Source organism: Scomber japonicus, chromosome 24 (genome assembly GCF_027409825.1).
Source record: "Scomber japonicus isolate fScoJap1 chromosome 24, fScoJap1.pri, whole genome shotgun sequence".
Classification (NCBI taxonomy): domain Eukaryota; kingdom Metazoa; phylum Chordata; class Actinopteri; order Scombriformes; family Scombridae; genus Scomber; species Scomber japonicus.
Genome location: NC_070601.1, coordinates 12,603,357 through 12,623,005, shown reverse-complemented (window position 1 = coordinate 12,623,005; position 19,649 = coordinate 12,603,357). Strand labels below are relative to the sequence as shown.

The following is a 19,649-nucleotide window of genomic DNA, read 5'->3' as shown; positions in this document are numbered from 1 at the left end:
GAAACTGTGCCATGATCTAAGCTCTTCTGTAACTTCAATTAAGATCATTTCTGTGCAGTGAAGAGCTGATAAACTTCACTGAAATTTGGCAAAGTTGTCATTAGTCTCACAAGACATCAGAAAATGTTCAGTTCCTTCTCTGACAGTTTGGAGTGAGGTCTATAATTGGCTGAAAGTAAGATTCTCTGGATCGAATGGGAAGGCAGGCAGCCAGAGAGAAGAAGATAAGAACAGAGAGAGACAGGATAGAGAGGAGGTAGCTGGGAAAAAGTGAGCAGGACAGAAAGAGGGAAAAAGTCTAATAAAGCCCAGAAAACACATAAACTTCAGTTTACTTGAGCTGCTATACAATGGCAGTGACAGTGTGAAAGAAAGAAACACGAAGAGAGTGACACTATGTATTCTGCTGCTTCTTTAATGGAATGCTTGTTATTGCCAGCATACAGAGATATTGACCTACAACATTTCTTGAACAAAAGTCATCGTTCTCTAACCTTGACAAAGTTCTGCACATCAGAGGAACATTAGTTAAAATATGACTGAAGAATGCTGTTTGATAGTCTACTGCCACTCAGGCATATGAAAGGATGTTGGATTGAATAAAACATCCGTACAGATGTCCTTAACCTACAGCTGAATCTGAATCTCACCTCACCATCTCTACGTAGAATTGAAATAATGATATATTTTATTGCCAGGTGCAGTGAATAAAGAGCACTGTATCACGGTAGCACCTGTTCAGATGACTGTTTATCACTTAAACAGTTGCAAAGTGCATATGCATGTATGTGCACATATTACTGGATGTAAATGATAGACTTGAAGTAATTATGATTTGCAGTTGTTCCAGGGTTTAAGCTCTTTATTTTATTTTTTGCTTAATTTTTTGTTCTGTTTTCACAAATGATGGATGATGGAGATGAGCAGATTTGTATGCTGTCCAGTCATAAGACTTAGTTAACACTATACCACAAATAGCAGTTGGGATGCTTTTGTAACACAAAGCTACACAAACTGTATCCAAAATGGCTGTTAGCTGAAAGTTGTTTGAATGAATGAATTTTTTATTGTTAGATATTTATGTATATATAAATAAGTCTAGCTACTCACAGAACCGAATTGCATACAAAGAAACACCTTTCCCATATATGTATTTAGTGAAATCAGTGGGATTCTACTATCCGTCAATAAATTATCTCAATCATTATTAGTGCAAACCTTTGACTATAAGAGCAACACATATGGCATAGGGAATAAAAAAAAGATAGTTTAAGCACACAACTGCGTTTATTCAGTGATATGGATTTAGTTGAAGATTAGTTATTACTGCAGTTTGAATCACCTGTTGCATTGGTGTGTGATGCCACTTTAAGATGTGCTTTATAGGTCCTGGTGAATTATCTTGATGATATGACATATTGGACAAGGAATATGTCATAGGATTAAGATGCAGGGTATGAATATCCTTGTAAGGATCAATATAAGCCCAGTGTAAATTGTCTGGTCTTCTATTTTTGGTGACTTGACTTGGACAGAAGCATTAAGAATATATCAAACTTTCCATCTAGGAAAACTGGATATTAAAACAGGCATATTTCAATGTATTCTGAAAAGAATTAAATGGACAAGAATGTTCTCTTCATTTAAACTGCCCCAGACAAATTCCTTATACATATAATTAAATGGACGAATAGAAAACCCAACTTCACTCTTTCTTATTGATATTCAGCTATATTGCAACTTTTAGCAGCAAAATCCAAACAAACTCTTTTTTAATTCTTAAATTCAGTTTGTGTTTGTTTTCACTATTTTTCTCCATTCTTGTATTCCTTCATGAATTCTTGTCTTTTTGTGAAAACACAAAACAAGCTTTATTCCACTCATTTTTCACATGTAGAATAAAGCTTTCACAAATCTGTAACTATTTTAATGAGTCTCTGGAGTCTCTCTGCTAATATAATCCAGATTTCTACAGATCTAAATATAGTGGGTTTTGATCTGGCTCTAATATGTAACACATGTCATGATAGAAGAACCAGATTCAAGTTCATGCAAGAGTGTCTGGCTTGTCAGTGCTTTCAGTGCTGACCAATATCTTGTCCAATCACTCACAATCAGAGCCACAGCAATATCCATATAGCTGCAACAACATCCATTAGCCACGGTAATGGCTACAGCCACAGCACCAGAAATGGCTGGTGGTTGCAGCCAGTGGTGATGGGTGCAATTGGAGCTCTCCTTTCCACCTAATTTGATGTAATGCACATTGTTATCACACCTAAATGGTCTGTTAATGGGGACTGGCTGTGTGGAGGTAATCTAATCTGAATTGAAAGTAATGTTCTTACAAGGGGCATTTTTATTTTGTAGTGTGTACCAGTTTCTCTGCCTGTTGTAGATGCATTTTTTTCACTTTTCCTGGCACTGAACAACCTACAATGGAGTGCTAAATGGCACCATATTTAAAGCTAGTTAATATAACTATGTACATACAGTATGTTCTCATACCACGTTGGTTATGGGTTAATTTGTACTGTTCTTATTTCTTAGATAAGATGATCTTAATGGCAGGAAGGTCTCTCCTGTGGCTTAGAACTCACTTCTAAAGTAAATATAGCAGATTTTTTGAATTTTTCATTTCTTATTTTTAGAATCATGTTTGTGTCAGTGAATTGGTAATTCAAAGGAAAGCCTGAGGAAAAATAGTTTCCTGCCAGACGCACTGTCCTCCATGCATGTTGCCACTTTGAGACATTGACAAGCTAACAAATAATAATTCATATTCTTGCTCTTGCATTGAACTTGCCCGGTATGTCACTGTGTCATGTGTGTTTGGTGTTTGGAGAAAAAAAAGGCTTCTTAAGATTCAGTGGTGAAGTCAACATTGAAGATTCAATGTTTCTGTTCAGCTTCAAATGATTTCTTGTGATTGCATGCTTTCAAATTCCTCCAAATTGGCAATTACCTTTATTTAATGCTATGGTGCAATTACCAAATGATTAAAACCTTTCCAACAGCTTATCTGTAAATCCCAGCTTTGATCAGTGGGATAGATTGGGAGGGATACAACTTTAAAACACAGTTTGACAAAGTTTCTCCGCTTAAGTCAGCAGAAGCAGAATTTACCATGGCTTTGCTGGCTTTTTTGCTGGATTTTTCTCTATCTCAAAGGTTTTTTTCTGTGGGCAAGATATGCAAGGATGTGCAAGAATATATATGATCAAGACGCATATAACAAGATATCCTAAAAAGTATGAGGATATCTGGTAATGGTCACATGTAATCATTAAAAGATCATAGACTGTTTTAGCTGGCCACTTCACTGTTTTTTCACACCTTTCCTTTATAGGTAGGTTTTCAGTAGTTTTGTGCCTCCAGCTGTGAGGTCTATCATTTGAAGTTCAACCTAAGAGAAGAGTCTCCGGCTGTTGATCTTCTTTCCTGGAACCACCTAACCCTAACCCTCAGATGTCCATGAAGCCAGCACCAGAGGGATCAACCTGGTTACCGAACCTCACTACCTGAGTAGCCAAGTCGTTGAGCAGGTAAACCTCTACCTCCTTAATAACATGGAATCATCAACACTGATAAGAAAGATGGTACAGCACAGAAACAATGATATATCCTTAATTACCAGGACCCCCAACTACATTTCTATATCCAATGTACCGGTAGATGTATCGTAGACATCCACATTGACATTTTAGAGAAAGATTTCTATTTTTCTTGAAACCTAGCCACAACCCACTCATTTCCTCAGTAAGGCTTTCGAGGAACCTTATATTTAGAGTAAAATGACTTTTATGCAGATTTTTTTTTTTGTTCATCAGCTCAACTACATTTAAATATCAAGAAGCCAGTGCCTGACACATGTCGACTTTTGGATCTTGAATAATGAAATGAAATGAACCGTGAGTAACAGCTGATGAATGTTATTTGGTTGACAGTTGATAAAGTATGTAATTCAGGCTGCTTTGTCCCTAGAAGTATACTTTTCTCTGTGTGAGCTCACAGACATTTTTTTGTTCTTCCATGAAATATTTGACGCTAAATGAAGCTGTCTTTTACCATTTAAGAACTTTGTCTATTTAATCACTCCTGTTTTTGACATAGGGGTAATAAAATACTTGTATACTTGACAGCAGTATATAACCATAATTAACCACTAACTTCTTTATGACATGCCTGGATTTTTCGATACAACTTGAAAGAAATAACTGTGGTATCTTCATGTTGATCGTGACTGTACTGATTTCATTATTATTGTCTTTTTATCCTATTCAGCTTACTGCTTTGTGGAAATGGTGGTGTGTTCATGCTCATGGAAAAAAATAACTTTGAAAGGTGACATCTTATTAATTGACATGTTACTGTTGTTGCTGTTAAACATATTACATTTAAGTTTTCTTGTTTGCCCACTGAACAGATGCATCAAGAGTCGTCCTGTAAGATGAGGTGCAACTAGTGTTCCTATAGCTGACATGAAAGTTTGACGACACCTCTGAGGTCAGAATCTTTTATGTATTTCTCTTAAAAGACCGGCGTGTTAGATTTAGTGCCATCTAGTGGTGAGGTTGCCAATAAATACGCGACTCATCCCCCTTGCCTTCCAGTTGTGAAGGGGAACTTGCACTGGCAGTGAAACTTGCGAAAAATCCAAAAAGCCCTCCCTGGAGTTCGTGTTTAGTTTGTCCGTTAAGGGCTACTGTAGCAACATGGTGGGCCCCATATGTAGGGCTCATTGTAAGGTAACAAAACCACTTCTAAATTTCATGGGGTTATACATGAACATATTTATGAAAATGATATTCTATTTCTGCCAAGTTTATTCCTCTTGATGCCACTAAATTGTACACACTGCACCTTTAAAATTATGATTGAGTTCCTGTATATTTGCTTCATGCTTCATGTTCCTGTATATTTGCTTCATGCTCCTGTATATTTGCTTCATGAGTGTCACTATTGGGAGCAAGTACTATTATCACTGTGAGTTCCATGGCCTCATTTTTCTGAATACATTTGATTGGCACTTCGACATGAAGCTTAAAATCTAGCCGTTATTCAAACAAGTCCTTACTGTAAATCAGTGTAGGTTTACTCCTTCTGTGCAGTCTTTGCAGCTATTCAGAAGTGCTCATCCGAGACTCACATTATTGCCTTTAATTATAAGTAGATTGTGCTGCCTTTCTAGATAATGTACAATGGATCAATGAATAATTTACAGGTGCTACATATAAATGAATCAAATTGTCTTGTCAGTAATTTAGTTGAAGAGTTGTCTCTGTCTGTTATTGCTTGTAGAACATTTAAAATAATATTGCCTGTTTTTTTTTTTAAAGACAGAAGATGAACTACAGCCTCAAAGGGGACGACTCAAGCTCAAAAGACACAAGGATAACATCAGAAACACACAAGGATAACATCAGAAACACACAAGGATAACATCAGAAATCTACACATCTTGGCAGCCAAGGTAGATTTGGCCTGGTAGTACATTGGACAAGAGTTGCGAGCAAGCAATTGAAGTCCTGGACATTACATTTGGCATACTGTGAAGAACTGCTGCTGTCTGCCATTTGTCTTACAGTGTTGTCAAATAAATGGCAATAATACAAGCCACTACTGTATGTGGAACGCTGTTAGTAGTTTTACTATGGCCATAAGGTATTGTCAGTATTTGGACAGGCACTTAAGGAGCAGGGCTGTTTTATTTGTTGCCTGACTGTGCCATTATAAATCCAATGGAAGAAGGGTGGTACTGTATGGGGAGAGAGTAGAAATTAAAGGGCAGGTTCACAAAATTTCAAGTCTGTCTTAAAACAATAATCAGTTGCCCATTGTTGTGCTCTCTGTAATGCCTCTTTCTCATACTGACAACTAGAAAATTGTGTCATAATGCGCTTTCAAAGCATGTTTTGGCAAATAAGTTATGCAGAAAATTTATTGAAAAGTTTATGTGAGGCTTCAAATGTCCAAATGAGTCAAATGAAGTGGAAATCCTCCACAGTACAAAAAAATGTCTCTAGTGTTTCCTTGGTGAGCTGCAGCTACAAAGGCTGTAACTTTCCATCTGCTGAGGCTAAACTGCTGTGGCTGGTCACATTGGCTTTGATGGGCAGTCTCATTTTAAAGGTTAGGTATGCATATAACCACTGAAACAGGTTTTTCACTCTCACCATTTCTCCATACTGACAATTTCTTCTTAGTGTGCTTTCAATTTAAGTGATGGGGAGATAAAATCTAGTCTTTCTATGCAAAAATGTATACCCATGCTTATCTGAAGTTGAGTTGTTGGCAGTCTGAGTCAGTAAAACCAAGTGATTATCTTTTCACATAAGTTTTTCTGTTCACAATTCCCTCTGTGTTATCCTGCCACCACAGGTCAGCATCTTTAAAACATCCTTTCATACCATCCTCACCCAAGCAAAGAGCAGATACTCAGTGGCATCTCTTATATCTACATTACATCTGCTCAGGCTAAAATGCAGTGGCTGGCCCAGCTGGCCCATCTGAATTTCCTGGCTTGCCTAGTTATCCAACCTCCATCACTAACTGTTTCCACTTATCTTGACAGCCACTAATTAGCAACCCCACATGTATTAAAGTCTTCTTGAATTATATCTCTTTTCCCATCTTAACAAAAAAACCCAAATCTTTACTAACTACAACCAGCCAGCACTCTGCTCAATCCACCAGGCAAACCAACTAAGCCTCTTCAGCTGCCTCATTTTTTTTGCAAGAAACACATACTAACCATAATTAAATAAAAAATACTATAGCGTCACAAGTTCACACTTCAAGTTCTTCACTTTGGTCTCTCAGTGTTCTTCTCACCAACAACTTTTCACTGCTGGGGGTGCATCTCAAGTCTCTTAATTGCATCCACATTTCCCTCACTTGCGTCTTAGTCCCTCCCATAAAGGTTGCATGAAGGGAAACAAGGAAACCATGCAAGGAGAGAGGAAATGAGGAAATGTGTGTTTTTATAGACATTCTCTAAAACGCCTGTTTCTGATGATGGCGGCAGCTGATCACAGCTGGATCAGCTGTCAGTGGCTTTAACAGCTGTAAAGACTTTTAATGGAATTGTGTCTGCACACATGTGCACTGTGCTAATACTAATAAAGCTGCACAGTTATCACTGACAGAACAGATGTTTTCTCTCTGCAGCCAAACACCTGCACATAAATAAAAACCAGTATTCTGTATTTAAACTGTGTATTCTGTCCTGCTTAGAGCCACAGAAACCATTTCTACTGGCAGAATGTGTTTGCATTATTTATTCATAATTTGCATCTGTATTATTGATATTCTGATTGTAAATTCATTATTTGATAACTCAGAATATGATTAAGGTGTCATTTGAACATTAGAAATAATTTATCAGGCTAAATGTTTCAGAGGATCAAGGATCTTATGTAACTCATATCAAACCAGACGATGAGGAATTTTCAGCTTCACATGTGACTGAATGGAAATGATGACAAATGACAGACTCTCTGACTTTAATTTGACCCATAATAACAGTTAATGGAGGAAATAATAGATCATGAAAAGAAAAAACTTTAGATGTTGTGATGTATCAGATCAGTCCAATCAGCTGCAGTGTCCAATCAATAACTGATATCCAAAAAGGGGACATGTCAGCTGATTAAAGACTTCTATGAAAGCTGCTCTCAACTATCCTCACTCATGGCTCCTCAGAGATCCCTCCTCGCTCCTCTGAACAGAAATATGAAACTTGAGACAGCCTTCAAAAGTCTTGAGTTTCAAGCGAGTATGAAGGAGTGAGGAAATATAAAATAAGAGACTTGAGATGTAGCCAGTGTCTGTCATGCTTTACACAGCCTGCTTAAGGTTCTGCCCTTTTATACCTAGCTCAATACACAGTGACAAAGCTGATTATCCAATAAAGTCCTACAGCTTCCACTAGGCGGGCCTCAGGTTTCCAACCACACCCCTCTGCATCTGCAGCCGCCCTCCTCCTCCTCCTCCTCCTCCTCTTTTCCAAGCCTTTTCCCTCTCATATGCTATTTCTGTTGCATCATGTTACTGTCAACTCCACTAAATGTACTGTGTATTTTGGTCTTAGGTTAGTTGCAGTAAAACATCTCCTCTCGTCTTTTTTAGCTTTCCTAAATCATGTTTAATTAAAATTGCTCACAGCTGATTCAGGCAATTGTTCTTTATCATTCACGTCAAAAAATCAAACTTATTTACAAAATGTTTTGATCATCATCCAACTTCATTTGTTGCTGCTGGTGTCATATTTCCAGCTGAGCAAGACCCCGGCAGCTTGTCACAAAACCACATAATGGACAGTCCAACACATGATGTCATCATGATGCAATATAAACCAGGCAGTGTGAAAGAGACAGTGACAAGAGTGACATTAAAGGGTTTGGAATTGATCTTACACATGTTAAATAGACCCTCCAATCTACTGCAACCATTATCTATCTTTGTATCTATGTATCTGTCTATGTATCTGTGTATCTATCTATCTATTCATTTCAGTCCCTAGTAAATAGATCTTAAGAATGGACTCATTTAGAAGAAATATGTGACTGCTACAACAAGGGGTGTAATAAAAATGGAGATATGATTATGGTGCATTTAATCACTTTTTATTCACACAGTAAAGAGAAGCATCCCTGATTTTCAATTCAGTAAATCCCTTGACTGCCTATATAAAGAAGGGAATTTTATAACTAGGCGCCCATTAAGGAAGGATGAATGTAATCAGATCTTGTAATAAAAAAGCTTTATTTGACAGTATATCACAAAGACTACAGCTAATAATCTGGTTAATTTTCTCTACAGCAACGTAGACACTAAAGAAAAGCTTCATCAAACAGTGGACACTACATAAAAATCTCTGTATTTTTCTATTTCACCCAAATAAAAGTGTTGACTTGCAAATTATGTACCTATTTATGTCTGAGATGGACTACGTGTTCTCCCAAAGCTTGTTAGAAATGGAAGATAATGCAGGTTAGATTAAAAAAAGTAACAGTTGCACATTTTATATGCGATCAGGGGTAAATAAAACATCTATTCATTATTTCCTGCCCTATTCTCCATTTCCTCCCTCTCAGCAACTGCAGACCAGGCAAGACAGTGTTTTAATATGACAGTTTAATACATGGAGGATAAACATGGGTTATTCTTATGCAGGATAATGCTGTTTAACTTACATGAATGACTGAATGGAGGCTACAAAAATATACATCCCCAGATTATCTATAGCTATCTATAACACACACACACACACACACACACACACACACACACACACACACATTCACAGAGATGTGGTGACTGCTGTGCTCTAACATAGTAGCAAACAACCCCTCTATTTACAGTCTGCTAGGACAGTAACAACCCCTCTGTTTACAGGCTGCAGCAGAATACTTATTAGTCTGATTTGCCCGCTCCCCACTTGTCTACATACTGTCAGACCATGCAGTCAGGTCGACTTTCTGCTTGGAAGCTCTTTTATTAATGAGGTCAAGTGAGCTGGAATGTTATTGTGCCGGCTTTCTCCCTCACCAAACTGACAAACCATTTATGTGATATACAGAAAACAACATATTTCCTAAAATATTTCTCTTCTTGTACTACCATGCAAATATGAGTTATACACATATTTGGTCTGGGGACTCAACTTGACTCACAAATTTGAGGATTTCAGTCTTGCATGACCAACATTGACAAAAGACTCAGCTTCAACTTATTTGTGACTTCAGATTTGACTTAGACTTGAGACAGATGACTATACACTCTAGATATTAAGATGCTACATTTTGTAAAACATTACTGAGTGATTTCTAGTGAAATGTGCATGAACTTGGCAACCCACTAGGATGCAGCAAACCAGCAGAGGTTGAAGCACAGGACATCTATCATGGAGGGGGCTAGTCCAAATATAAACAAATTTGGATTCAAGGATTATGTTGTTGATGATGGTATTAAGAAGAGAACAGCTGCAAAGTCTGCAGCTCAAAATCAGAACATCCAACGTCACATGTCACTACAAAACCCACTAAGAAAGGTACATGAGTATGTCTTTTTACTTAACTTATTGGCTGGTTTGTCTCCTACTTCTGTTTTCATTCCGGAGGCCTTTAGAGATGTAGGGCTATAATATCATTTCAGAGCCCTTTAGAGTTGAAAGGCTATATTATCATTTCAGAGGGGTAGACCTCCAGAATCTCATACAACTTCACTTGCGGCTTGCTTGACGTATAGCAGGGACTCGAATTGTTTGAGATTCAAAGGTTAAGACTTACTTCCACATCTGCTTAATTGTGAGAACTAATGGCGCTTTTCCACTACACAGTTCCAGCACTACTCAGCTCGGCTCAACTCGACTCGACACGGTTCCAGGAACGACCTTTTCCATTACAAAAAGGTACCTACTCAACGTGGGCGGGGTCATCATAGCACGGCTCCACAAAAACTACCGTGACTTCGTTTTATATGCGACACAAACATGAACAATGGAGGACATGGAGGCGATGGTGTACTTGCTGCTGTATGTGGCTTTCTGTCACACACAAAGCAAGAAAATGGAGCCGTATGGCTGTAACGCTGTTGCCGGTATTTAAAAATGCCGGGTTTGATTCTTGTGTGGGACGGCTCATGACTCTTCTGACCAATCAGTGGCCGGCAGTCTGTTGACGTCACATTTAGTATCGGCTCGGCTCGCTTGGAACCTCAGCAGAGCAGGTACTAAAAAAGTACCAGGTACCAGGTACTATCACTAGTGGAAACGCAAAAAAAACCGATTTGAGTCGAGTCGAGTCGTGCTGGAACTGTGTAGTGGAAAAGCGCCATAAGACATTTTAGTTAATAGTTTAGGAATGCTTTAAATACCCTCATTTGACTCAGTAAACCACAATATGAAGGCAGCTCAGTCAGAAACACGTTTGTTTTGCAAAAAGTGAGTTTAAGCTATGGCTAGTGATAAGTTAAGTAAAGTTTGGATGACTGAAACTTTGATTGAGGTTTGTTAAGGAGCTGGTCGTGGTTGGGACAACATTTAGAATTTTTTTAATCTGTATTTATACATAACATTTGACATAGACCAATACTCCTTTTTTCTACTCACATACATTCCAGTATGTGAATACCAGTTCCAGATATTGACCATTGGACCATTGGAAGTTGCCCAGTTCAACAAAAGATTGATCGATTGTCTGCTGGGCAGCTCAGATGATGCAGGTTGGGGGTTGCTCAAGGGCACCTCATTATTACTCTTACTACAACTCCATGCACATCACTATTACTTCAACTTGTGGAGCCATCTAAAGCTTGATAAGACCTATTCACAGTTGCCAAGTTCAAATTGGACAGTCGCTGCTGTAGGGAGTCGTCTGCGTGCCTATTCATGTCTCTTCCTTAAGCACTAATACTTTCATTATAGTGTGATGATTTCCAGCTGTGATTTGAATGTGATTCGTGGTCAGCTGTGGGTTAGGAGTCACAGTCAAGAGGATGTATGAGAGATAAAGCAGAAGAGGAACATCAAATGGAATATCAGTATTGTGATCCATGATGCAATCACCGAACAGGGCATGAGATTGTCAGCGATTTCATTGCAGATTCTTCAAGAGGAAGACATTTGAAGAATTTCTACAGTGGACATGTAAAGAAAGAAAAGGAAGAACATCAGCATTTCTGCAATATACCCACAGAAAAGGGCATAATGGAGGCTTATGGGGAATTTGCGATGGGATCATAGAACAAAGCGCCGAAGTGTCTGGGATTCCACATTGGGGCCTTTTGAAGAGGACGCTGCTGAATTGATAACGATGGTGGATTTGCGGTGGGGGTCCCCAGTGGCACTGTGGCCGGGGATCTGTCCACTCTGTTCTCATTAAAACAGCCCCATACCTCATGTGTTTATGAGGGATGAAGGATGAAGCGGGGGAGAGAGGGAGACAGAGGGAGAGAGGGAAATAAGGGAGAGGAAGAGAAACGCAGCACTTTCGAAGTTTGTCATGATGTAAATTAATGATAGGTATTTTTAGCCGGGGATCTAATCATCATGCGTGTAGAGATGGAGCTCCAGCAAGTGAAACAGGAAAAAGAAACGAGGTAATAAATGAGAAAACGACTAATTTTCTTGAACAGCATGAGGTAGATGTGTAGGTTTGCTGTCGCTTTTGAGCATCTCAGCAGAAAATTAGTTTGACTGTGTTTTTGACAATACAGCGGGAATCCAGGAAAACGTATAATTTATAAGGCCATCAACGTGTCGAGATGAGAGTGCTCATCAGTCACCTTTTTTTTCTTTTTTTGATCAGAAACACAAAAAAGAAATGTCGGTTTCTCATTAGATAAACAGGATGCTTGAACAGTTTCTCCTAATGGGCGATAAAAACAGGCAAAAAAAGAAATGGTTGCCTGCAAAAAGTTGTTAAGAATACTTGATGTAGCCGTGGCATGTGTGGGCATTGGGACAAAAACACACCACAATACATTTAGCACAACAAAATAGAACCAATTTCCACTGAGCTCCTTGATAATTTGATGCCACTCCCTGTTATCTCTCTCCTAATTATGCCAAGTGCTCCTGTTCTTCGAATATTCATGAACAGAGGTTCAGCTCTTAGAAAGCTGAATCAGGTCACATTATGCAGATGTCTCCAAAGACAAAAGACCGTATGGCACCAAGTAGATGGAACATATGCAACTCATAAACAAGGGTAAGAGAGGTTAACAATCACTGTCACGTCTCTATCTTCCCCGATTCATAATTCTTTGCTGATGACGCCATTCAAATCTGTTTTTATCTGCAAGGGTCACGTGTCAGCATTAAATATGTATTAAGAACTTCCTCAGTCCATGCCAGTCGTGGGTATAATTACTGGCACCTGTCGGAGCAACAATATTTCTACAGCTGCCACTGCCGCCAAACAACAACCCTAAATTGAATCATCAAAGAACACAAAGCCTAATAACCACACTGAAAGCAAGGGAAGAGAAAAGGAAAAGGAGTGAATAATTAAACTTCCTTTTTAATCTTTAATCTTGGTGATTAATGTCAGTGGAAAAACCTATTTGCCCCTTACACCCGAGGGGAATACTTATGAGCTTTCAGCTTGTAGTTATATGATTACATTTATGGGCATGGTGCTAATGTTAACCTGCGTAAAGCTCGGGGCACCAAGGTAGTCAAGCGGCTCTAGAGGCTGGGTGTTATTTTGAACCAAGGTGAAGCATTCTTGAGCAAGATTGAGCTAGTCTGGAGCCAAAACTGACCTTTTGACCTCTTCAGAAGGCATGATGCATGGCTCAATAAAGTTTTGTAGAATTATTAGGCATTAAATAGTATTCAGCATGTTTTCTCGTGACTTTTTCTTGACCTTTGTTGGCGTCTCTCTTACCCGCTGTCGTCGTGAGCACATCCGTGGTGTTTCTAAGCCCCATGAAATCAAACTGGTAAAGCCTCCAGTATTTCTTGTCCGACGTCTCCACTGAGTTCCGCCTCCACTTGTAAATGATTTCGTCTCGCGGGTAGCCGTCTAGGAAGCACACAGACGCTCGGTTAGGTGTGTGGAAGAATGAGGTGGAAGACAAAAGACAGAGAGAAAAAAGTTGAAAGCAGAGAATATAGGAGAGATTAATGCAGCAATGCACTTTTTACTGTATGCATGATTAATACAAATTTATACAGTAACTTTTCATGGGCAGTTCAGTGGACTGCGACCAACGAAGCAATTATTGTTAACTTGTTTGCTTGGAATGTACTCTTGTGCACTCAAGGTGAACAAATACCACTCTGCTGTGATATTTAATGTTTTATTTAGTGCTAAAATTGATTCACCTCATTGGAATAGGTTTCTACACTTACAAGTCAACACCTCTTAAGAATGTTGCTGCATATTTTACTGGTAAAAACGGAGCAGTCTGCTTTATTGCAAGATACTGTCATCTTGGAAGAAAAGGTAGCTAGGGCTACTTCAGATAAAAGTGAAATGAAATTGCTTGACTTTTTCTATAAATGGATTTTTTTGTAGTGTAAGATTATAGGCTATGTATCTTTCATATACTTCTGTGACAACAAGCCTATTGTTACACTTCAGTGACGTGTGAAAGTGCTTTCCCTTAGAAGAGCCAAGTGGTGCTCGGAAATACTTTGAAGTGTCTGCTACATGTTAAGCATTAAAACGGAACGATTTCACATAGGCTGCAGATCCATGGTGGGTGGAGCAGTTAATAAACTCGAGCACAGAGAGCGCACGAGAACTTCTTTTCTAACGACGTCTGCATGTAAAAAATAAAACTGAGCTCATTTGACAAGTTGAAGCAATTTTACACAAATGATTGACAGCAATAATGAGCAAGTGGTAGGCCTTGTTGTACCCTGTGGTGGAAACCAAACTAATTATGTAAATGGTCTCATTTAGAAGATAGTCATCTATAACCAAGAAGAGCAATCACCATGATGCAAGAGGGGTGTTTTTTTTAAATCACTAATATTGATGCCAAACATTATTACCACCATATTTCTCTTGGTGTGTTTGGACAATTATCTTAACTGCAAACAGTATTACTATTGAGTTACCAGTGTATCTTCATAGCTACAAAATATTCTCACACAATGTTTCTCTGGCCTTGGCTCTTATATTCTCTGTGTCTGTCCCCCAAGTGAAGAAGACAAGGAATCAAGGAATGTCCATTTCTAACATATTTCGGTAAAAACCTTAATTTATATGTGAGGGTTTCTGCTCATGAAAACAATATCATGTGAGTATAGCACTGTGGGGAATTTAAAGTTGAATTCCACTTGTTTTGTATGAAAGGAAATGAAGTTTCCCATACCAGAAAGACACAATACACTTCTTTTATTTCCTGCCAAGACATCCAGTCTTGCAATACAACATCCACTGGTTGTAACAACAATATTAAACTTCTGCATAGCTATTTTTGCTATTGCTAAAGCTATTGTGGTTTAAGTTTAGGCACTGTCAGCACTTGGTAAAGGTTAGTGAAAGATAATGGTCTTAGTTTAAGACAGATTAAAAGTCTACAGTGACATTTAAGCTACACCAAGATCTTTCATTAACCTTAACCACAGGCCTTTTCTTGCCTATCCCTCTGGTGCCACACTGTCATCAAAATTCAGCCATTGACTACATTTGCCGACACTGTAATGTGAAAATTGAGTAGCATATAAATGTAATTTCAAGGAGGATTGGAAAGATGCCCAATGTAAAGGACACAGACACTGCAGAAAAAACTTAAATTCCCCCTTTTGGGCTTTTTTGACTGAATAAATATAGCCAAAAAACACATAAAATGAAATATACTGGGTTCCTTTCAAAAGTATATTTTAATTTTGGATTCTTTTTGTTGCAACTACTAAAGCACAGAGTTTGAATAGTTTTCTGTGATTTTTAAAGTTCTCTAAAGCTCATTTTATTGTCTTATGTAGAAAACTCATATCTACCTACAGTATGTGTGCATATGAGTGTAAATGGAGTTCTTTCTAAAATTTCAGTCCTCCCCTTGTCTGAAGTACAGTGTGCTTAGTAAAGATAAGTTATCATAAACTGAGGGAAAAGAAAACAGCACAGTCTAAGCACAATTTATATTTTCTTTTCTTTCTCTTATTGCAGAGCAGACAATCTTTTCAACAGCCATACAGTTTATTTCCAGTGTCAGCTGCTTTGGGAGTATGTTTAAATTGTATGTATCATAAGGATCATATCCCTTATTCTTTACACTGACATTCAAAAGTTTAGCACAAATCCATTTTTGATGAGGTTTTTGAAATGAAATCAGAAAGGTTTTGTGAACAACACAAAATCTGATTGACAGCTTCTGATGATTGACCACCCCTGCTGAGGGCTTTCAAATAATGCAACATGGGCTGTGGCAGTTTTTATAGAGGTCTCCGGCTCTTTTGAGCATAACTGAGAACTGCTGATTACATCTATAAATGTATGACTTGACCTGTTTCAACAGCTGGTTAATGCTGCATTTTTGATGTAACTGGGAAATGTGTATTTAAATAGTAAAGAACAGCATCTAGTCTGGTAGAATAGAATCAATACATCTGATTTGTCATCACTCATGTATCATGTACATCTTATATATAAAGTCTTATATTTCTCTACTTATGCTGCTTGCATTTTAAGATTCTGTTAAATGCTTGTAAAAATAACAGTTGTAAAATAACAGTTTTGAGGAAATGTGTTATGACTTTAATTTATTTTAGTGGCAATCAGCTGATTGGTAAAAAAATATGTTAAAGTAGTTAAAAGTAATGAAAATGTCACATTCTGCGATTTCTGCCACATTGAAAATTACCTCCCTATGAATACATGTGACCAATATAGCACCACAGAGAGTGTTAATTCACACCTGGATTGTAGCCATGCCTGTAATGTGGATAACTGCATGTGGCATGTGGCATACAAACTGTTTGTAATCATAGCTAAAAATGTCTTTCTGGACTTTTAATGGCTTTGGTAGTTGTCAAAAAAAGTTGTTTTCTCAAATGTATTATGCACTAAAAAGAAAGCCAAAAAGCTCCCATGTCACAAAAACCAAGGCATGAATTCAAAACATGTTGGTAAGGTGTCAGATTGGTTGCATAATCGACACATGTGCTGTTAAAAAAGTGAAATAATAAGAAACATTAGCGAAGGCCATCAACGCGTTCATCAGGTTTATAATGTTCAATTCAATAAAAGAAAATTGATTGCAGCCATAATGTGGAGACTTCTAACATGCTTCAAGATGAAGAGAGAACATTTGAAAAGCCTTGTACATTACAATATCATAATACATTAACAGACCTTGAGTGGTAAGTTTTCTTCTGAGTGGGAATTAAAGAGGTTGGTAGCAGTTAGCAGTGAAAGTTAGAGTAATGGATTGTGTGTTTGGACATTGGATTAAAGCGAGCGCCAAATTCGGTGTCATTATCAGGTGTCATCCTGATGTACAACGAGGGAGAAACACTATAAGTCACCTCTGGTCTGCTTCACCTCCCTCCTCCTCTGCAGCAGATCTTCGTCTTACAAACCATCTGCCATGCAATGTGTAATTTGTAGGCCGGGCAACATGTTTATGCAAAAACAGACAGAGCAGACCTGAGTGAAACACTTGCTGCTCACTTCATGTGCTTTCTCTGGTGTCTAAAAAGCATCTTGTGTTCCGTTTTGTAACACTGAGATTGATGGAAATGCTTTCTTTATTGGAGTCATATGAGGAGTCTGGAGAGCAGCTTTTCATTTTCCAAAAGAGTTGACACATATGTGCAGCTATATGTCTCCAAAAATTACCCTTAATAAGACTCCATGGATCATGTTCACGTATAAACTTTTGGATATTTTAAACCAAGCAAAGACCAGATGTTCAAACTGCTTAAACTTAAACTCAAGCACAAGCACATGGGCCCATTTGAAATCTCCACATGTAATTTCCATTGTTGCTTAATTATCAAGTAATCTCACACTAATCAGAAAATCCTAAAGCACAGTTATATGAGTTTTAAGTCTTAATCTGGCTAAAATAACAGACATTTTCTGCTATTTAAGCTTGCATTTGTAGTCGAATGAATGAAATCTAAAAGATACAAAAATATCTCTATATATATTTGAGCAGTTATGATTAGCTCTCAACATGTTGGGGCAATAGCAGCATTCACCACAACTGAATATAATCATTTAGACTTCAAGGCTTTAATTCAGTGCTTTTGAAGGCACTTGCTGCTCATCCATTGCCGACACAGACAAGAAAATGTCCATCCACATGGTCATGTACTGAGCCTGGAAAAAGGGTCATTATTGCAGAATCCTTTCACTGAGTGCAGACACATAATGGAAGCCCATTTGCGGTCAATAGCTCTTTCGCTACCTCCAGTACTGTTAACATCTGGTCTCATCACACTGCGAACAAATTGTATATGCTCAAAAATACTCAATTGATTATCTGAATTCAATGCTGAGAGGAGGTTTATAATGGCCAGTGACAAATACTGCCATCTGTAGTCGCATCAGGTAATGGTTATTACCGCAATTCAATCATATCTACCAGTGAAGGATGTCTGATCCAACAGAATGGCCCGTCATACAAAATCAAATTAGATTAGTCGTGCCTTTTAGGTGGTGGGTAACTTAATAAGGGACGGGTTAATAGAGAAATAAATGTAGGAGGGCAAATCTTCAGGTAGCCATAATGCCTTTTCCATTGTCCGTTTCCGTTCTTTAATGGTACAAATAAAACATATTACTTTTCTTTTATATGTATTATAATGATAATGATAGTGTCAAATTATAGTGTCACTTTTGCACTTTAGATTTTTTTCTTGTGAAATTTGTCATAATGAAAAATTCATTTTTTATTTTTTTTTAAATGACAAGCAACTGGATATATCATGACACAGTACATGCATTTATAAACTACAAATGCATATAACTATGTATTGTATTTCACTCTAACCCTTTTTTTCCATTTATTTAAATCTAGGCGTTTTAAATCTTCCATACATTTTATCCTTCCTATTTATAGGTAAATATACTGTTTTCCGGTTCTCCCTCTTCTGACTTATTATTACTAATTCAAGTTCATCCTCATCATCTTCCTCAATGATCCTCATGATCCTTCATCTGGTACTTCTGATGAGCCTGTGGGAGAGAAAATGACTCTCTGCCTTCTACTACTGAGAAGATAATGACAGAAATTCCCAGAAAAGACTCAAGCATTGATAACCTACTGATGAAGTATTTGTAATTGATTTATAATTTAGCATAATTAAAAAAATCATTAGAACTTATAATTAAGGGGGAAAATGAGTAAAGCAATACTTTAGCTTAAGCCTCTATTTATTCCCTGGCTGTAAAATAATGCTGAGGATCCTTGTTATTTTGGATTGAGACATTTAAATCAAATTTCACTTCACTATCAATGTTATTCTGATTTAATATGCACAATTTGGGGAAGTCACATGATTACGTTACTGGTATTGAAGTGGGTTGGCAGCTGAGGTTGTGTTTAGGTTGATCAGGTGGCACCAGGGGTGGATTGGCCATTGGGAGTACCGGGATTTTTCCCAGTGGGCCGATCAATAATGGGCCGATGGCTGCCCGTTTTTTATTTTTTATTTTGTTCATTTAGTGTTTGCCATGGTAACTCTCCCGGCCCAGGGGCAGAGACTTGCACTGCCTCACAGAGCCCCGTTGCTGTGTCAGCCTGCAGACACAGCAGAGGCCCATTGGCTTGTCTGTCTAAAGAATACCTGGCCCAATGGCCCTATGATAGGCTACAGAGACCCAGGAGTCCCGCCCACGCATGTTCTAGTCCCCCCCCCGTCGTCCAATCACCTTTAATGACAAGCAGTCATGATGAGAGAGCGAGTGAGAGAAACAACAACACACCAGCACACTAAAATAAAAGCGGGAAATACAAAATGGAGAATGCGGGTAAAAAACGAAAAGGCGGAGCTGAAAAACGGAGAGAATAAAAGCTCTCGCGACCGACGCTGCTAGCAAAAAACTGTCAGAAATGTTTGCTGCTGCGGCCAACGTAGCCAGAGCTAGCAGCAGTGATGCTGCTGCTTCAGCAGTGGTTCCTCTCAGCAGCAGGTGTGTCAGAGTGAGGCTCCCCCTGCCATGGTGGTGCAGCAGCAGGTT

The 19,649-nt window shown here is 38.3% G+C and overlaps 1 protein-coding gene across 1 annotated transcript in view; it reads right to left on the bottom strand.

Annotated features, from left to right (window-relative positions):
* LOC128354552 (gamma-aminobutyric acid receptor subunit gamma-3-like) overlaps window positions 1-19,649 on the bottom strand; it is a 95,583-nt gene that overhangs the window by 13,157 nt on the left and 62,777 nt on the right. Inside the window, exon 7 of the mRNA XM_053314767.1 lies at window positions 13,395-13,532. Within this exon, the coding sequence (XP_053170742.1) occupies window positions 13,395-13,532 (138 nt within the window). The remainder of the gene's footprint in view (window positions 1-13,394; window positions 13,533-19,649) is intronic.